Source organism: Pituophis catenifer, unplaced genomic scaffold (assembly GCF_029215685.1).
Source record: "Pituophis catenifer annectens isolate HBS135680 unplaced genomic scaffold, rPitCat1.0.hap2 SCAF_8, whole genome shotgun sequence".
Taxonomy (NCBI): Eukaryota; Metazoa; Chordata; class Lepidosauria; order Squamata; family Colubridae; genus Pituophis; species Pituophis catenifer.
Window position 1 is genome coordinate 65,729,938 of NW_027256888.1, and position 21,369 is coordinate 65,751,306.

The following is a 21,369-nucleotide window of genomic DNA, read 5'->3' on the forward strand; positions in this document are numbered from 1 at the left end:
GTCTAGTTGTTCTGGTGTGCAGTGCTCTATAGCATCGTTTTGAGGGTAGGAGTTGAAACAGTTTATGTCCAGGATGCAAGAGGTCTGTAAATATTTTCACACCCCTCTTTTTGACTCATGCAGTATACAGGTCCTCAATGGAAGGCAGGTTGGTAGCAATTGTTTTTTCTGCAGTTCTAATTATCCTCTGAAGTCTGTGTCTGTCTTGTTGGGTTGCAGATCCAAACCAGACAGTTATAGAGGTGCAGATGACAGACTCAGTAATTCCTCTGTAGAACTGTAGAACTGAATTTTCTCTGTATGAACAAATAATCTCAACAAACTTCTGTGGTCTCTTTTGTATTCAATGCACATTTGTTAGGTATCTCTTTATTCTTCTTCCAATCTTTCTTGTTTTATCTCTTCTTGATATAACATTAATATAATTCTAACATACCCCAATTCCCAATACACATTCAACTTTTATTTTTGTCCTGTTATACTCATTTTCATATAACAAAATGGGTTGAAGCATTATCCTATGCAGTTCTATTGACAAGCATTCATTTTTCACAACAGAATACATATTATCCACTATCTATCTACCAGCATGTGCATGCCTTAAACTTCTCCATTTTTTATCCTTAGTAAACATTCTTTTCAAGTACATACATAGGCATCAATTTCAAAACAGCATGAAACCTTCAAATGCACGTAAGCATTATGGCAGCATAGTCTGCTATCATTTGTATACCATTGTTTGATTTCAGTCAGAAATACTTCCCAATCCCATTAAGAAATACTAGGATAATAAATATAAAAATCTTAACTATGACCTTTCCCCAAGGAAAGAAAATTCTGTTATGTCTTTACATCATTTTGGAAATAAAGATGTACATGATGGATGAATAAGTCCCAGTGCTCCCAAATTCTGTGGCTTTATTGTTCTCCACCATGGAAAACAACCAAACCAGAGCTGCAAATGAAAATACAAGGCATTTCATTAACAATTTTAATTACTAGCTGTTTATACAGTACGCAACTCTTGTTGAGCGTTCTGTGAACTCCTACAATTAATCCCCTGCAATTAAGTTTGTTATGACATAACTTTAAATGAAAAGCACATGCTTCTGAGCCCTGGTGTTTGAATTTATGCAAATTTATTAATGCATGCAAATTTGCAATTTCCTGGATTTTTCTCAGAGGTTACTGGCAGTTATTCATTTGTGAGTTTTATGTATAAAAATGGATGACTGATGCCAGTACTCATCTGCTAGGCACTAGATGAAACAATTATCTCATTTTTTTTACTTCTTTTTGTTTTCATATTAGTGGTTTCATAGTGTGCAAGGAATGCTCAATTTGATAACTTTTTTCCTAGCAGACCTGTTTAATGGTATACTATTATAATCACTCAGCATGTAGAACTACCAAGCTGACTAAAGATGTTAAGTTTTCCCAGCAAGTACACATAAGCTTGGAACTCTGGTAAGGACATAGAAGGACAGTTTCCTTCCCACTTCCCAAATGATTTCACTTCCCAACTATGATTTCATGGGGTGAAACAAATCATGTACCTTGACAAGCTGCCCCAATAACTAGATTTATGTTCTTAACCTAGCAGACACATTTCTACTGAGGGAAAAATAGAAAGTATAAACTAAATTAACTATAACATATAAAGAAATGCAGATATAGGTAGTCCTCGACTGATGACCAAAATTGACCCAAAATTTATGTTGCTAAGCGAGACAGTTAAGTGAATTTTGCCTCATTTTACAGCCTTTTTTGCCACAATTGTTAAGTGAATCATTGCAGCTAAGTTAGTAACACGGTTGTTAAGTGAATCTGGCTTCCCTGTTGACTTTGCTTGTCAGAAGGTCACAAAATGTGATCACATGACTCAATGACACTGCAACCGTCATAAAAATGAGTGACTTGCCAAGCATGTGAATTTTGACCATATGACCATGGGGATGCTGCAACAGTCATAAGTGTGGGAAATGGTCATAAGCCACTTTTTTCAGTGCTGTTGTAACTTTGGTAACTACGTATTTTTTCGGAGTATAAGATGCACCTTTTTCTCCCAAAAAAGAGGGTGAAAATCTGGGTGTGTCTTATATTCCGAATGCAGCCCCGTCCAGCTTCTCAAATGGAGGTTTCAGAGGCTGAAAAAAGCATCAGAAATGAAGCTTCAGAAAAGCCCCCAAACAGAGCTTCAGAAAAGAAGCCCCCAAACAGAGCGTCAGAGGCTTTTTTTCTGAAGCTCTGTTTCAGAGGCTTTCAGAGGCAGAAAAGAAAGTTTTTTCTGAAATGGAGTTTCGGACGTTTCAGAGGCAGAAAAAAAAGCAAAAGAAAGCAAGGCACAGAGCTCACAACCAAGGAACCTGTTGCTAAAATTCACCTCTGGGAACAGCTGATTGGGGGTATTCCGGAGGCCGATCCACCTGCCAATCAGCTTTTTTCTTATTTTCCTCCCCAAAAACTAAGGTGCATCTTATACACCGGTGCATTTTATACTCCTAAAAAATATGGTAAATGAACTGTTGTAAGTCAAGGATTACCTGTAAAAGGAAGGAAAGAGAAAGCTGATCCATGTAATATGCTTAGGATGTTCTCTACAAAGGATAAACAGTATATAAAGAGTTGAAGTGATTTTTAAATTCTAATTAAGCAGAAACTCTAATTAATGGTCAGCATTATTGATATCTTGCTGATATACTTTCAGTTTATGAGAACCAATGGTTCCTGGTTTGTTTAGTTTTTTCCTGACCTTCTCATCACCATCACCATGCTCACAGAGGGGACATCCCCCTGGAGTTCATGCTAAATTTGATAGGTTCTTGAAGGACACAGAGGACATTGATGCAGAGTGAAGTGGTCAAAGATGCAAAAGAAGATTTAAATTTTGGAAGATATTTTGGATGGTTTTAAATTTTTCATGTTTTGAATCTCCATTGCTGATTTTTAGCTATCATTCCTTAAAAATCCAATGATCTGTAAAATTCAGGGGGAGGAGGGCTTCAAGGACCCAGAAAAAGATATTGAGGCCCAGATCAAAGTTTACCTACCTGTTTTGTGAAACTTATTCAAGAAGAGTTCTGAGCAGATGGTATGTAGACAGGTTTTCTTTTTTTGTGATTGCGTATATACAAACCAATCAGTGGTGGGTTGCCCCCGGTTCACACCGGTTCTATAGAACCAGTAGTAAAACCGGCGGGACCACCAACCCCGATGTCATCAGAACACTTCTGCGCATGTGCAGAAGAGCGCGTGAGTGAAGGGCGCATGTGCGGTCCCGTTGAGAACAGGTAGTAAAGGTAAGTAGAACCCACCCCTGAAACCAATATTAAACCATCTAATCAGAAGCAGAAAACATTTTTTCTAAAGAACAGGGATGGAGTTAAGATGATGCTTGAATAGGTAGGTCTCTGATCCATTTAAAAAAAGAACCAGCATAGCTGCTACTACTAAATCAAAAGTCCTTTTGTTTGTTTCTATAGAAGCAACAATAAAATAATCGCACAAGAATGTCCTTCACAGATATAATTGTCTGTATGAAGCATTCACATGAAGAACAAAGATACGATTTTTACAGGATTTGCAAAGATAATCACAAAGGAAAACATATCCTATATAACCTACAATATCACACTGTACAGATGTTTTATTAAATTCAATTTTCGTTAGCACACCAAGGAAGGGTTGTCGTATTAGTGCAGAGGTGTCAGTCTCAAGGCCCATGGGCCGATCCGGCCTATGGGGTACTCACGGGGCCATCCTGGAAACAGCGAAGGACTGGCCTATGGTGCCTCTGCCAGCAAAAATGGAGCTTGGGAGGGCCGCATGTGGCCCTCCTGGGCTCCATTTTTGGCTGCAATGGCCTCCTGAAGCCCTCTGCCGGTGAAAACGGGCTCCAAGTGCTAGCAAAACAAATTAAAAACAAAACAAAAGGAGAATGAATGAAGAGGGAAGGAAAAAAGAAGAGAAGGAAGGAAGGAAGGAAGGAAGGGAGGGAGGAAGGGAGGAAGGAAGGTAGGTTATAATGAGAGTGAAGGAGGGTCTGAGGGAAGTCCTGCCTTAGCACTTGTTCACCACAGGTGCCCCGGACACAAGTAACGTCGAGCTCGCCACGCCCGCCCCAGTCATGCCCCCCCCCCAGGTCAAACATAACCCTGATGCGGCCCTCAATGAAATTGAGTTTGACACCCGTGTACTAGTGGTTTCAACCTCATGGACAAATGGTGATAAGTTTTAGTTTGCTGATTTGGGACACAGATGAAAAAACTCTCAGCCCTAGTTACTGAAGTGATATATTTGCATTCAGTCATTTAGTTTGACTTGCTGTTTTTCGAATCAAGCAAACTACTGTGGCAAGACCAGAAGGATGCTATACATGTTTTGCTAACACATTGCGATTGTAAGCCAAGTGTATGTTCTCAGCAGAGATAAGTTGAGACTTGTTAACACGCTATATTTGTATTTTAAGGAATATTGCTAACATTAACAAGTTTACATAACATTTTTAAATATTAACATACCATTTGAGCTAACTCTCTTTATACTGCTTTTTGCCGTGATTGCCTAAAGCTGCATAAAGAATTACATACAAGCAGGTAAGCTAGAAATGAAGCAGTTCTTTAATGGTGCATTGAGTATCTTAGTGGGTTGAAGCAAGAGCAGAGCCTTGGATGCTTCTGACAGCCAGCCTTCCTAGCACTACTAATCAAAAGGCATTGTGTAGCTTTTCTAAAGAGGCTCATAAAATTCTATGAATAAATCATGATGTTTTCCAATCATAAATACCCATGATAACTGAGCCACAGCATTGGATGCACTGACTACTTTATACTGATTGGAGCTGAAGGTCTTAATTACTATTGAAATTTGGCTTTTTGTCAAAATGAAAGCTGGTTTTTGGAAATGTAGCGAACGTGCAAGTGGATAGGCTTCTAAAGTTAAGTAGCACTACGCACCTCGTTCAAAACAACTGATGATGGTAGGATGATACGTTGCACAACTGAAGATTGTACAATCGAAGACATTCTCATAGGGCCTATACTCCAGTTTATGCAGGGTATTAAGGACAACTTTGTGCAATGATTGTTTAGCCTACGCTTGAAAATTTCTAACAAGAAAGAGCCCAGCAAGGAAAAGAAGAGAGATAATTTGTAACAGCTAGAAGGCAACTAGTGCTTAAAAACACTAAAAAGCTGTTTCTTGTTGTAATGATCTGAAATAACCCCAACAAAAAGCTGAGAGTGGAACATTTAAGGCATCATAATGCTGTTATTATGGACCATCTGTCCATCTGTTTCTTGTCTTGAGCAAATAATTAGAAACTGCAGTCTGCATAGGAAGAATAGCAAGGCCATTTCCCAACATAGTTAGGGATCAGGTTTGTAGCCATAAGATGGTTCTTATTGAATTGTTGCTCTCACCTTTTAAAGGTAGTTCTGGGAAAATAGGTAAAAAGCATTACCTGAGAGACAACTGCAGTTCGAAATAAAACCATACTCAGAAGAAACAGAAGAAATAACATATATGGGACCTTTTTTGGAATCAAAATAGCTCTTCAGAGGAAAGCAGGGTGTAACACCGCACCTTCTTAGGTTTTTCAAATGTACTATATATTCCTTTAGTTTTTCTTGTGTTGCTTCCTTTAAATCACAGCAGCACACTTTGAGTGTTTTAATTTCACAAAATGCTATTATGAAGTATTATTTATGCAAAATAGTTCACAGCTTGAAGGATAAAATGCCAAGAATAATACATTTTGTTGATTTATTTGTTTGTTTTTAGAAAAAGGAAATGAAATGCAAGCAAAGCCGCAACCAAACAAGATGTTACAAGCTGTGTTCACACAATTTGTATTAAGTCAATTGAATAAACCATAGTGAACTTTATTGCTGCAGTCTGGTAAGCCATAAAAAGGTCTTTAAAAAACATAATGGCTGGCTTCAGCAACACAATACGTCTGAGTCCAAACAATGCACACTGTGTTGTATCACATTGTGTGAGCCCAGACACTATCTGATGATTCCGCAAGTTGTTGCGGAAAACTGTCTCTCTGTTTGTTTCAGTGTTAGAGTTTGAAATTGCTACTGTTTTTAACAGAGCTCATACTGACTTACAATGTTAGAGTAATGTGAAATTGTATAAATATAACAATTAATTGTGTATGTCCTTAAAATTTGGTGAGACTAGAAGCTGAAGTAAGGGACAGCATGGTGGCCTAGAGATGAAGATGTTTGCCTCCCATTCAAAAGGTTGAGAGTTCAATCTTAGTGAGTGACAGATGTTTCTCTATCAGGGCGCAAAGAGAAAATATCTACTGTGAACTCTACATAGGCATCAGGAAGGGCATCCGGCCAATAAATGCTCAGTTTTTTCAGTTGCTCTGACTCCACCCCAATAAAAAAGGATTACAGGGCTGTAAAAAAAAACTGAATCACATCTTTTTTTTTTTTTAATTTGATTTATGTGCCACCCTTCTCCGGAGGCTCAGGGCAGCTTACAGTGTGTTAAGCAATAGCCTTCATCCTTTTGTATATTTATACAAAGTCAGCTTATTGCCCCCACAACTGGGTCCTCAATTTACCTACCTTAGAAAGGATGGAAGGCTGAGTCAACCGTGAGCCTGGCAAGATTCAAACTTACTTTAATTGCAGACAGCTTGTGTTAAATTGCAGTGCCTTGTCTGCAGAGCTATCCAGGCTCCTTGTTTTGTTTTGCATAAATTATTGCTTGTTATATTGTGAATTGCCCAGAGTCAGCTTGAAGTTGAGTACAGCCTAATTTTAAATAGGGAAATGGTTACCTAGTTGTATTGTATCAAGTGCCTGAGAAGAATTTTCTGCTAAATTCAAATCTAGCAATTAAGTTAAGCAGCATAAAATAAAGGTGTCTGTGATTTACACAAAAGTGTGGTCTACCTAATAATGTTAATTAACTGTGTTACATGCTGCCAACAATTCTCACAATACAGTTGTTCTACAAAGAAAGAAAATCTCATGATCCGGTGTACCACCAAACCAAAATAATCAACACTAACAGACAAATATTTCCCTGAAAAACTCAACAGCTATGAATTATAGTAAAATTAAGGTTATATTAGGTTAACATTTTTGAAAAATGGGTGAATTAACTACTACCCTCTACAATAAGAGGGTTTTTTGTATCAATATCTGGGTCTGATCTTTTGTTCAAATGACAACTGATTTGTAATTATTCATCTCTTAGATGATGCATAAACTGTCTACATTTCTGATGTAGAGAAATCTAACAAAAAGATAAAATAAATATACCCTTTTTGTGTACTTCTACATCTATTTTTACATCTACTTTAACTAAAATGACATTCAGTATTTTCCTGGGGAACAAAAATCTAGTGCCAGAAAATTCTTCCTACTTTCATCACACATTAGAATCTGGCAATAAATCTTCTTGCCATCTCCCCCAACCCATTAGTTCTTTTAGGTATTTTTACTGATACTCAAATCTTTTTGAATGTGAATAAGTCTCTAAAATGTGTTTCTAACTTTACTCCTAAAACGTCTTCCATGCAACTTCCATGAAACAGATGCCAATGGACGACAGTATTTTACAAGGCTGTCTTAAGATAATGTCATAAGATTTCTGATTCTGGTAAAGATTTGGCAGGGAAGTTTGCTACATTAATTGCTTTATTGCTCTATTTTATTTCATCTAGATTTTTGGACTTAGTTCGCTAGTGGGTTTCACTTACCTTCGCTACCAGTTTGGAACTGTTAGCGCATGCTTCATGCGCACACAGCGCTTCTGTGCATGTGCAGAACCTTCTGCGCATGCATAGAGTGTCTGTGATGACGTCCGGGCGGGCGGACGGAGCCTCCTGCCACCGCTACCAGTTTGCCTGAATCGGGGCAAACCGGTAGAAACCCACCACTGACTTAGTTGTTAGGAAGGTAGCTAGCTAGCCTTATATCATAACTTGTGCGTGTGTGTGTGTATGAGAGAGAGAGATCCGGCCATGAATGGCGTGAATGAGTTTTTAATGTTTTTAATTTTTCAGTGTTTTTTTATAATTATTTTTTAAAATGTATTGTGAGCCGCCCTGAGTCTTCGGAGAGGGCGGCATATAAATTTAATTAATTAAATTAAATTAAGTGTGTGTGTGTGTGTGTGTGTGTGTGTGTGTGTGTCTGTTATCCTATTGGAAGTGGCATGTTTCAGGATGCATCCCTGCTTTTTTTCTCTCTCTTTTGTCAACTGTAATAATCTTTATTTCCACTTCTGTGACTACTGTAGCCTATGAACCGGAGACACATTTACTGCCAACACATTTATGTGGGTTTTGATGCTTTTAACAATTCTACAATAGTCTGCTTCACACTGTGTGCTTTCTGTAATCAGTGCTTTTGCAGAACACAATTTTCCAACTGTAAAGACAGACTTTAGGCCCTTTGTCTTTGGAGCCAGGGGCAACAAAACTTGACTCCTGAACTCCGAATAAGAAACCCTTGTACAAAAGAGGGGGGAAAAATTGCGAACACAGACTAAAATAGCTTAAGGTTAAATTGTGACCTAAAACATTTGATTCGTAGGATCCAGAGCATATGTCCAAGTACTTCTGGCTTATATCATCTATCTAGGGACTGTGAATTATCATCTGGCACACTCACTCATGCATGCAACATAATACACAAGCAAGCAAAGTATTTCCTTCATAAATACCTTGCTTGCTTTCTATAATATGAGAGCAAGCAAAGAATACATTTAAATATATAAATGTATATTATTATATGTAAATATATATTAAATATATATTTACTTAGCTTTATTTTAGGAACTTTGCAAGTGTTAATTTGAAGAACTTGCTGTATAGGCAATAAAAGTGATAAGAATTTTTAGAAGAATATACCTAGATGCAGATACATCCATTATAGTGCCAGTCCCTAAGCAGACAGTAGTGGTATGCCTTAATGATTATAGTAGCTTTAACATCTGTTATCATGAAATGTTTTGAAAGGCTGGTGTTGAACTATATTAAGGTTAGTTTTCCATCTACTTTGGACCCATACCAATTTGCATACAGGAGTAATAGATCAACTGACGATGCTATGTCTATTGTTGTCCATACTGTACTGAATCATTTTGGAACAACAGGGGACATATGCGAGGTTGTTATTTGTGGATTATAGCTCTGCCTTTAACACCATTTTACCCAACAGGTTGTTTCTTAAAATGTCCAATTTGGGTATAAATCAGAGGATTTGTTTGTGGATAAACAATTTTCTGACAGATAGGCCACAGTCAGTAAGGATGGGATCTCACCATTCCTCTACTCTGATACTAAGCACAGGAGCCCCTCACATGACTGCACCCCATTGTATAAACCAACGCAATTATTAAATTTGCAGATGACACAACAGTGGTGGGGCTCATTAATAAGAACAATGAGTCTGCTTACAGAAAGGAAGTACAAGGGCTGACATTGTGGTGTAAAGAAAATAATCTTACACTTAACACCAAAAAAACTAAAGAACTTATAATTGACTTCAGGAGGAAGAGAGATGTACATTTACCATTGTATATAAATGGTGAGGAGGTGGAGAGGGTTGGTAGTTTTAAATTTCTGGGCATTTGTATCTCGGAGGACCTCTCATGGACTATGAATGTTAACATACTTGTGAAGAAGGCACAGAAGAGGCTGTACTTCCTGAGAATGCTCAGGAAGATAAATCTATCTCAGCATCTACTTCTGTCCTACTATCGCAGCACCATTGGGAGTGTCCTGACATACTGCATTCTTGCATGGTATGGGAGCAGCTCTGTAGCAGACAAAAAAGCTCTACAGAGAATCATTAAAACTGCCCAGAATATTATTGGGTTCCAGCTACCAGCCCTGGACGACATCTTTGAATCTCGCTGTTTGAGAAAGTTGCATAACATTCTCAGAGACTCTTCCCATCCTGCTTACAATCTTTTTGGACTGTTGCCTTCTGGCAGAAGATACAGAACAATTAAAATTCGGACCACACGTTTTTTTGAATAGTTTTTATCCCAGAGATATAATTGCATTCAACAATGAACTAAAGGGCCACCATCAGTGAGCTGTTGGACAGCATTACTTGGTCTGTTGTGTGGATGTTTGGGTGGTTTAGGGGTGGGGAATTGTGGTGGGTGGGAATGTGTTTGGGGATTGTTATGTGTGTTGGACCTGGTCTTTGGGTATTAGGGAATTTCATTGTATGGGTATACTGTGTATACATGTACAATGACAATAAAAAGAAAAAAAAAAGAGTTGTATGTCTAATCTGCTCTGTGCTCGTCAAGTATGCCTTATATGAAAAGATGAAGTAGGTTAAAAAGGCTATTGCTAAAAAAAGAAAAGGTATACATTAATCTGAAAGGAAGGAACATGGTGGCTCAGTGGCTAAGACACTGAGCTTGTTGATCAGAAAGGTTGGCAGTTCAGCGGTTCGAATCCCTAATGCAGGGTGAGCTCCCATTACTTGTCCCAGCTTCTGCCAACCTAGAGTTTGAAAGCACATAAAAAATGCAAGTGGAAAAATAGGGACCACCTTTGGTGGGAAGGTAACAGCGTTCTGTGCACCTTTGGTGTTTAGTCATGCCGGCCACATGACTACGGAGTCGTCTTTGGACAGCGCTGGCTCTTCGGCTTTGAAACGGAGATGAGCACTGCCCCCTAGAGTCAAGAACGACTAGCACATATGTGCAAGGGGAACTTTTACCTTTACTTTTAAGCTGAAAGGAAGGGCCACATGTCAGAAAACATCCCTTCCACAAGCAAGTAGAAATGAAATTCTTCCATTCCCTCAAAGGAAGGGAATGCTTTTGAAGACTCTCATCACATTGGTTTAGAGTGTAGACTCACACCTGGATCCTCATTTAGGCTTCAGACAGGACACTCACAGCTTGGCTTCATTCAGGCAACTCTCCAACCTTAGGGTTTTTTCCTGATTGGCAGACAGAATGCTGTATACATGCCCTCTCTTCCCTATTCCATTAGCTTTGTTGACATTATCTAGGCTCTAAGCTACTTATGACTCCTCACTTACAGAGAAGACAGCATGTTAGCAACTGCTGAGGGCAATTCAAGAAGATCACAAGAATATAAACTAAGCAACAGCAATTACAACAGTTCATTTCTTCTAAAAAGAGAAAGCCCAAGAACAGAAAAAAGGAAGTTCAAATTGTCACAGGCATTTTAAAGCAAATATAGGCTTTAATGTAGACCCAATACCTAAAAATATAATAAAAAATAAAAAATAGACTCAAATCTAATAACTGAAACAATAGCAACTGTCTATAGCAAACCCTTGGATATGAAATGTATGAATAAATATTTTATCAACAATGGGAAGAGCTGTGTTTTTTCTTTGTCACTCAGTATCGCACTGTAATTTAAAATCACAGTATGGATCAGTAAATGAAGGCTACTCAGCATGTTGTAAATCTTGTGTAGGTTCTAGAAGTTATAATTAAAGTGCAAGCTTGGGGTATATTATATTAGATATCTATGATCTTTGCAATCGGTAGCATGACTTTACACTATGTGAAAAGTATTGTTTTTTAAGAATGAGAAAGCATGATCCAGTTTAAAAGCTATTTGATGCCCAACTAATGTAAGTGAGCATAACTTGATTAATTTTATGTCACTGGCAATAATCTACTTATTTTAACTTTGATTTATAATTATGTGCCTAACTACTCTGTTTTCCCCAAAATAAGACATCCCCTGATAATAAGCCCAATTGGGCTTTTGAGCGCATGGCAATAGGGCGAAGCGCTTATTTCAGGGTTCAAAAAAAATATAAGACAGGGTCTTATTTTCGGGAAAACACGGTATGTAAAATACATCTTTTATAAAAATGTATATTTTTCCCTTTTCTTACCTTCGTCACTTCCTCAGTAAGGTACTGTGTTTCCCTGAAAATAAGACCTATCCTGAAAATAACCCCTAGCATCTTTTCTGTGCACGCGTTCAATATAAGCCCTATTTCCAAAATAAGCAAGCTCTACTTACTTATATTTTTAAAAAGTATATGTGTTTCAAAGGTGTCTTAAAAACGCTTGCTTGTCATGCAACTGCTCCCTTTTCCATACCAATGAGTTACTTACATACTGCTATGAAATGTCAAATTCTGAAATCAATATAGACATATTGATTATGTTTTAATAGGACTCATTGTTCGAGAGGTAAGCATTGAGATTTCACGGCAACAAGTTGAAGAACTCTTTGGACCCGAAGACTACTGGTGCCAGTGTGTGGCTTGGAGTTCTGCAGGCACAACCAAGAGTAGGAAGGCCTATGTCCGTATTGCATGTAAGTATTTCCTTCTTAAGTTTGCTAGAAAGCTTTTTTAAAATATTGTAATGAAATTAAAGTTCTTTCATTATTTTGCTTTGTGACAGAATCTAACTCAGTGGAATTTCATTAAACTTTTATTTGTGTTAGCATTTATGTTTGTGTAGAGTCCTAAAAAAAATTGTATCCCAAATTACATTTGATCAGTGTAGCATGTATACTTTAGTAGCGATTTTGCTATTGCATCACAGATATACTTTTTGTACATACAGAAAATTTTACTACCGTGGGTGTGGGTGTGGCTTGGTGAGTGTGGCATGGCTTGGTGGGCGCTTTGTGGGCATGGCAGGGGAAGGATACTGTAAAATCTCCATTCCCTCCCCAATCAGGGGAAGGTTACTGCAAAATCCCCATTTACTCCCGATCAGCTGGGACTTGGGAGGCAGAGAATAGATGGGGGCGGGACCAGTCAGAATTTTTACTACCGATTCTCCGAACTACTCAAAATTTCTACTACCGGTTCTCCAGAACTGGTCAGAACCTGCTGAAACCCACCTCTGATTCAGATATTTACTTTAAATCTCTTGTTTAAAGTGTTCCTTCCTGAAAAATAAGTGAAATTATCAGGTTTTTAAAAATTCTGTCTTTATTACTTTAGAAGCAACTCAAGGTGATGAACATACATAAAACTCCTTCCTCCTCCTATTTTCCACACAAGAATTCTGTGAGATAGGTTGGGCTGAGAGAGAGTGAAATTAATAAATTATTTATTTATTATGAAATTTATTTGCTGTCCATCTCATGCCTAAGACAGACAAATTTCATGCCTAAAACAGGAATAGAACTCTCAGTCTCTTGGTTTCTGGGCCAGCGTATTAACCACTAGGCCAATTGGCACAGACTTATTATCTCTTCTTTCAAAATGATTATTACTCCATTCATCAGCCAGTAAGTCTTCTTGTTTGTTGTCTATTTTTGACAAACGTTATTTCTGAATTTGGAAAAAAAGGCTACTATAATACACTTTTATTGCTACTGCATCTAGTTTTGTTATTGTTTTTAAAGTAATAATATATGTAGCCAATATTTTTGTGAAATTTCTTTTAAGATCAAAATTTCATCAACGGCACAAAGCAATTCAAATCTAAGTGAAAAGGAAAACCACATTCAACATTTTAGTGTGAATGGGGAGATAGGTGGCTATATAAATTTGATTAATAATGAGTAGAGCCATAGCCTAGAAGTGAAGGCACTCTTCTCCCACTCAGAAAGTTGACAGTTCGATCCTAGGCAGTGGCAGATGTTCCTCTATCAGGGTGCAAAGAGAAAATATCTTCTGTGAACTCCACATAGGTGTCAGGAAAGGCATCCAGCTAGTAAATGCTCAGTTTCACTCAAGTCGCCCTGACTCTACCCCAAAACAAATGAATTAAGGAGTAGTAAAAAGAAAAAAAAATGATTAAGAAATAAATATGTGACATTGGAAAGCCAAGAAGAGCAAATAATAGTTCAGTACATTGAAATTAACAGAAATATTATGACCTGGCAGCTGAATGAATATTTCCAGTTATTAACATCAATAACTGCCACTTCAGCATAATGGTTTCTCAAATGTAGTGTGGTACATCAATTGCCAATGAAACTGTCATCAAGAAAATAGAAGAGCCAAGTTATAAAAGTTGTGACCTCAAAACCAAGCATGGCCTCCAGAGCTCCTCCAAAAATTTTAGCTGAATTGAATTATTAATGTGACAAAGGTGAAAGTATGAAATGCATAGAATTTATTGTGTTAACAATATTGGAAGCAATTTCTGATGCTTTTTTGTGATGACTCTACTGACATATGTAGGATTCTCAAGTCATTCAAAAGATAAATGTTGTTCCAGTTCTGAAAAGCATTGCACCACTTGGCAATAAAACCTCTTAAGTTTAGTCACTTGATTCTCCATATTTATTTATTATGCTGAACATAAATTGCAAAAAGTGGGAATAAGTCTTGATTGTTAAACATATCGTGAATACTTCTTTTGGTGCTGAAGATTAAATGAAAATGAATAAGGTTTTATTTTTCTCAAATTCACAATTCAACTTTGGATATTTATTTCCCTTGATGGATTCATGAACTTTAGAGTTGCACCATATAGATCCATTAATGTGTCAGAACTGAAGTGTGCTGCGACTAATGGCCTTCCATCTAGAGAAACTGTCTGCAGTCAAACAAATAGTTATTTTATCCAAATAAAGCTTTTGACAGGATAAATATAATCCATGGTAGTAGATTAGATCTGTGTAATCATTTCATTCCACTGCTTTTAATAGGTTGAAGAAAGAATGGATAACAGTCTATTTTGCTTTAAATAGAGAAGAGAATAAGATTGCAAAAAGGTCCTTAACTTACATCCATCTTAATAGTATATTATTTCTTCTGCTCTGTTCTTCCCTACTTTCCCCGGGCATTATTCAAGGCGAACAGAAACACAGATACTCACCTTACTATACAAATATTTAATTTCCATTAATTTTCAAAGCGAAGACTCTCTTCTAAAGCAGTATTTGCACTGGAGATTCTCATTCTACCATCATGTGGATAAAATGAGTTTACTCTGACTTAACAATGAAAGCCAAGCCATTACTCAGAGTCAGCCTTTCTTTGCCTTTGGGGAAGTGAAATAAACAAGTTATGGTGAATGCTCACTGGAAACTGTCTATCAGTCTGGCATTTAGCCTGACATTTTAGTGAAAGAGAATCACACTTCTATGAATAAATTCCGAAACCCTTTTATCAGAATGTGCAATTTTTCCATGAAACACTATAAAACTATTAAAATAATTCCTAAACAAGAATTCTTAAGACACATAAAGAGTCTTGAAACAGAAACATATTTTGTTTCAGTATCATCTACTAAATCCTAATTTCAAATTTCAAATTAATGCTTAAGGTTGGGGGTTTTGTTGTTTCTTTAGTTTCGTATAAAGGTTTGTTTGATTTTTTGGGTGATGCTTGCCAGTGCAGGAAATTAAGGTAAACAAGTGATTACCAAGTTTTTTTTCCCCAATACCAAAGTGCACAATTTTTTTAAAAAAATTCCTAAACTTAAAAGCCAGACCTACATGTTTTATCACTTGACTGCCACATCTAGAAATGGCATTCACAGATTAATTAAAACCATCATGTTTATTCTGATTGGAGCATTTTTATTCCATCAGTTGCATAAGAATTGCATTTCATCCATTCTATCCTATTTCTAGTAAATGGAAGTCAACCATATTGAAATTAAAATATGTTAACTTGACAAGTTATCCTGGTGCTATTCAACGCAGCATATTTTTAACACATCTCATTTTTTCCAGCTAAAAACCTGAATCAGCAGTGCATTTTTTGTCTTCTGTTAACCATATATTTTCCAGATTTAACATACTTATTTTATACGTGAAATAGACTAGGGTGGTATAACACATGTTTCTTTTTGTGGATATAAAGTTATGGATAGAATATGACTTTTTTTTTATGAAGAGATAGCATTGGCAATCAGCATTTGTTATAAGTTGCTATCACTGAATACATTTGAAAAGAGTACTGTAGCTCAGTGCTTTATCTCAATAGCTTCTGGGGCCTGAGTTTTTTCATTATTATTTTATAGCACTTATAAAAAGCAGAAAGCTGGCTAGGAATATCTGCACTGATATAAAAAAGTGCTTTTTACAGATTTTTCATAGAACAGAGAACAAATTTATAGAACGGAATAGAACGGAAAGAGACTTCACAGAACAAATCTGCATGATTTACCTCATGTTCAGTAAATCAATCATCTTGTCTACTAAAACTGTGCTGCCCTGAGTTTAGTAGGGCTTATCGCTGGATGTATATATGTAATGTTTCTGTGATATTTAAAGCTCGAATGGATAAACATCTGCATGTTAACTGTGCTTCCATATCTTCCAGTTACAATTATATAAGTATTTATTAAGTAAAAGATGCAAGCTCTAGCATTTTACTGAGAGTATGTTTTTGGCAACAAGCATATATTTAGCCTCTGGGGAGCTTTCTGACTGTTAAATGTCAAAATAACTATTCATTTAAAGTACTAGTAATGAGTCCAAGACAAATTGAAAAATGCTGCATACGTTGTTTTAAATGCTGAAATGAATTTTTTAAAAAAACTACGGTAAAATTATGGGATGTATTTGTTTTTGTTTTTTTGCCAGGGTACTCATGATAGATTGCCAGCATATCATATTTAAATTTTTAATTGAAGTTATTGTTATCTAATGTATCAGGGTTATGTATCAGGGTAGTTGGTGTGACTGTAATTAGCTTCCTACAGCAAGATTTATGGATGATAACTCCTCCTCTCTATGTTGAAGTTCTTCAAATACTTCACTTAAGTGTGATGGATTGATTCGAGCTAACCAGGAAAATATCAAAAAATTGTGGCTTATTAGCTAATTGGGACACACTAGCTTTTCATGTCATTTGATCAATATGCAACTATCAATTCATGGACTTTCATGTAATGTTGAACTTTTTATACAACTTCCTAGTATGGTTTATAATTAATATTTATTACAACAACAACAGCAGCAGCAATGTCATTCTGACTAAAATGAGGAATCTTTGAATTTTTTTTTTTAAAAGGAAGATTGGAGAAAAATTGCTACGATAATCCAAATAAATATACTACAAAGTGCTTTTAGAAGCAGCAGTTTTGAATTTTTAAATATATGCTTTTGGACTTCTATTTTTAGGTAAATAGCTACACTGGTTACTTTGGAGAGTTAGGTAATGTGAAAATCCTCTAATTTATGTTGGCAGAATAATTACTGTTAAACGATCAAACTCTTGGCCTGAAATGAAACAGTAGCAGTGGTAGGCTTAGTGCTGAAAACTTAATCTTACTAAAATATGCAGAATGTTCACCACAGGTCATTCACAACATTTAAATTATAACAAGGGTAGGTTTCTTATAAATACAGAGTGCCCTTTCTAAGCATATGTTGGGTGGAGAAGGAAAAGGGAAAAATCTGGCCCTGCAGACTCTACAGGATAGCGGGACACCTTCACTGCCTCCCTTTATGTCCAAAGTTTCATGATTTTATCACTATTCTGTTCACATTCAATCTAGATAATAAATCAAGGATTTGTAAAATAATAATAATAATAATTAGCATGATCCAGTGGTTAAAATATTTAAATTCCAAAGCCTGATGAAATGTGACTTCAGAAAGTAATTACGGCAAGGTATTTAAGTTATTATTTCTAATGAGAGCTTAGAAAGTTGCAATATCATTCATTAACCAAATCCAAATATGCACAAACCCTTGATTGTGGCATGCATGCAAACCAGTGGCGGGTTTATTTATTTATTTTTATTTTCGTCAAGCATGTATTTTATAACAGATACAAGTATAAACATAATTATAAATACATGAAAAGGATACAAATAAAAGAAAACATTAGGACAGGGATGGTAGGCACTCTGGTGCGCTTATGCACACCCCTTATGGATGCTCCCGGTTCGGTCCAGTTCTGTAGAACCGATAGTAAAACCGGCGGGAGGCTCTGCCCATCCGCCACAACATCGTCATGGGTGATCTGTGCATGCGCAGAAGTGCTCGTGCGCGTTCCCATTGCAAGCCAGTAGTAAAGGTAAGTAGAACCCACCCCTAATGCAAACATGTAAAAAAATCAATTCGCCTGGTCCAGTGGTTAAAATATTTAAATACCAAAGCCTAATGAAATGTGAAGTTTGTGACAAACACACACACAAACAAATCAAACAAAATAGAAACAACAACAATGCTGATTAATACTTTCGGGGAAAGGACATGTAATTGTTTTAAAGTAAGAAAATATTTTCACACAGTTCTAAGTCCTTCCCTCCAAGTATTTTTGTGATTCCTCAGCCATTACCTTGAAACTTTAGAACAGGCAATGAATATTCCAATGTATTATGTTCTTATTGCTTGAATATTTTAAAATTGCTTAATTTTTTTATTACAAAATAATCATACATTGATTGGAGGAAACAGGTTTATTATTTGAATGAATGACCATCTAGAAATTATTAGGATGAATGACCATCTAGAAATTATTAGGATGAATGACCATCTAGAAAAACTCTGAAATATTTGGAAAAACTAGTGAATATATCTATGATGACTTACCTGTTTAAAGTTGTTAAAATAATTTCGCTAGAATGTCACTCTAGCCTAACCTATTTATATATCATATTTATATAGCCACCCATTTCACATGAAATTATTGATTCAAGTTTAACACTTATTCAGTTATCTTCAACTTGTGAAAACCAGCAATGAATCAGACAGATTAAATAGAAATTCCTTTCTGTTGAAAATGATTCTGTGGGAATCTTGTGAAAAATATCATCATTTGAGAATGATTTCTTACACTAAATAAATTATGGCAAATCTACCAATGTTTGCCTATATCAATTACTCTTACTTTTAGTGAACTTTATACAACATTTACCAAAAGTGAGGCCTCTTAAATAAAAGCAGGCCCCATATACAATTATTATATAAATTACATTCAATGTTGAAATTGATTGACATTTTCTTCTTCTTCCTCCTCCTCCTCTTCTTCTTCCTCTTCTTTCTTGTGTATATATGTATATGTATAGGATATATGCATTCAATATACATAAACATTTATTGGATACATATATCCTATAGATAGTTTTCCAGATATAAGCCTTATTGGTTTCTGTAAGATACTACCGGTAAAGTTTTCAATCTGAATGTTTAGGAGATTTTTATATATATATATAAATTATGATATAATTTGGTGTGGGATGTTTAATAGAAGCAGGAATCAATCTGTGTTTCCAATGCTCATGTAAATCTAGTGATACTGCTTCTATCATAGTTGTATCTGTCTGTGTTACAGAATAAAGCTTTGTCTAAAAATAATGGGCTATATGTATCTTCATATCATCATATATATACATTTTAAATATTTTATTGTCTTATAGGAAGAGAGCCATATTACTTCATGGTAGCTAGTCATAAAACCAGAAATCTGGTGATAACTTTTCCGACTAACTTATGCATTTAGTAAAATCTGTTATTCAGAAAAGGGGCTACCAGATTTTTCATTTTTACTCTCACCCTGGAATCTTAATTGCCATTGTGTGTCCATATCTGAATTTGAAAACTCAAGTGAATGATTTCCATGGTCTTTAAAGTTGAATAATTTGAAATTATGTATTGAAGATGGTGTATACTCATAGTTATTTTCCTCAAAATCAAGATTTCTGTTGCATAAAAATATAATTACAAACTATCCCAGTTTTTCATAGAATTCTGCTTCATTTGTTTTAGAAGTCTTAGCTAGGATTACTGACAAGTACATGTGAAAGAAATAAGTCCTTAAAGTCTACCAAGGGCAGAAATCCATATGCTTTTTTGATAGTAATGCAACATAGTGTAGTATGTTCCCAGTTTATATTTAATTCCTGACGGACAAGTGTCTGTTTTTTATGTTTATACATTAGTCACCCTTGTATTACCACTGCCTTGAAGGCACCTCACCTAGCTCTTATCACATTTTGCAGAACATGATAAAAGATATCCTTTCACTTTACCCATAAACAACTTCCATCATAGTAAAGTCCAGCAAAGGTATTAGAAGGAGATTAAGTGACCATTTTTTAGGGGGGAAATGAATTATGAATTTAAAGTAGAAGTGGTAAAGCAAAAATCTGATCTTAACTGGCAAAGAATTTTTTTTTTTATTGAATTTATATACTGCCCTACTCCCGAAGGACTCAGGGTGGTGAACAGCCATAGAATAAAACATATAAATACAAAATTTAAAATAAAATAAAACGAATTAAATAATTTGGCTGAACAAATTTAAAACCCCAATAATTTAAAAACAAATTTAAAATTTCCATTTAAAAAGGGGAAAGACTTAGGTCAGGCCAGCTTGATGAAATAAGAAAGTCTTGAGCGCGCGATGGAAGGTACGCAGATCCGGGATCCTCCGTATCTCCGGGGGGAGCTCGTTCCAGATAGTAGGTGACTCCACAGAGAAGGCTCTCCCCAGGGGCCACCAGTCGACATTGTTTGGCCAACAGCACCCGGAGGAGCCCCTCTCTATGGGAGCGTACTGGTCGGTGGGAGGCTATTGGTGTTAGCAGGCAGTCCCGTAGATAACTAGGTCCTAAGCCATGGAGCGCTCTAAAGGTGATAACCAAAACCTTGAAGCGCACTCGGAAGACCACCGGGAGCCAGTGCAGCTCGTGCAGGAGAGGTGTTATATGGGAGCGCCACATTGCTCCCATCACCACCCGCGCGGCCGCACTCCACGCCAGTTGGAGCCTCCGAGTGCTCCTCAAGGGGAGCACCATGTAGGGAGCGATACAATAGTCCAGACGGGAGGTGACGAGGGCATGAGTGACCGTGCGTAAGGAATGCCATGCTTATTAGAAAGTGTTATTGTTTCAAATAGAAAAGAAAATAGATAAACTGAGTGGCTACTTGTTAGAAACACACTACATTATTTTATTTGATAAAACTTCAGTTTTACTTCCTGTGGTTCTCAGAAATAAACCTGTGTTTTTGTAAGATTGAGACTTTCTATATGATATAGGAAATCATATTTCTGACTTAATCTATTCCATTTAATAGTAGACTACAGCAGTGATGGCTAACCTTTTCCGGACCGAGTGCCCAAAGTGCGCATGCATGCATGCATGTGAATGCGCATGCGTGCACCCAAACCCCCAAAATGCAATATGTGTGTTGCCCTACACATTCTCCCCACCCTGTGCATGTGCACATGCGCCCTGCCCCCTGCACATGCGTGCATGTCCCCCTCCACATGCCCTGGCTCCCCACTGGCGGGAGGCTAACGCGCATGCATGGTGGAGTTGAACTGGGGCAATGGTTCGTGTGCCCAAATGCCATAGGTTCGCCATCACGGAACTATAGTATAGTCTGTTACTAAATGGAATAGATTAACTCAGAAATATGACTGCATCTTGTGTGTCCCAAGTTTACTATGGAATAGCTGTTCCTAACTTGAGGGCCTGGAGATGTGTCCTTCTCAGCCA

The 21,369-nt window shown here is 36.7% G+C and overlaps 1 protein-coding gene across 1 annotated transcript in view; it reads left to right on the top strand.

The window, feature by feature from the left end:
- Positions 1-21,369, top strand: part of UNC5C (unc-5 netrin receptor C) — a 364,758-nt gene that overhangs the window by 241,396 nt on the left and 101,993 nt on the right. The window contains exon 3 of the mRNA XM_070948266.1: positions 12,167-12,310. Within this exon, the coding sequence (XP_070804367.1) occupies positions 12,167-12,310 (144 nt within the window). The remainder of the gene's footprint in view (positions 1-12,166; positions 12,311-21,369) is intronic.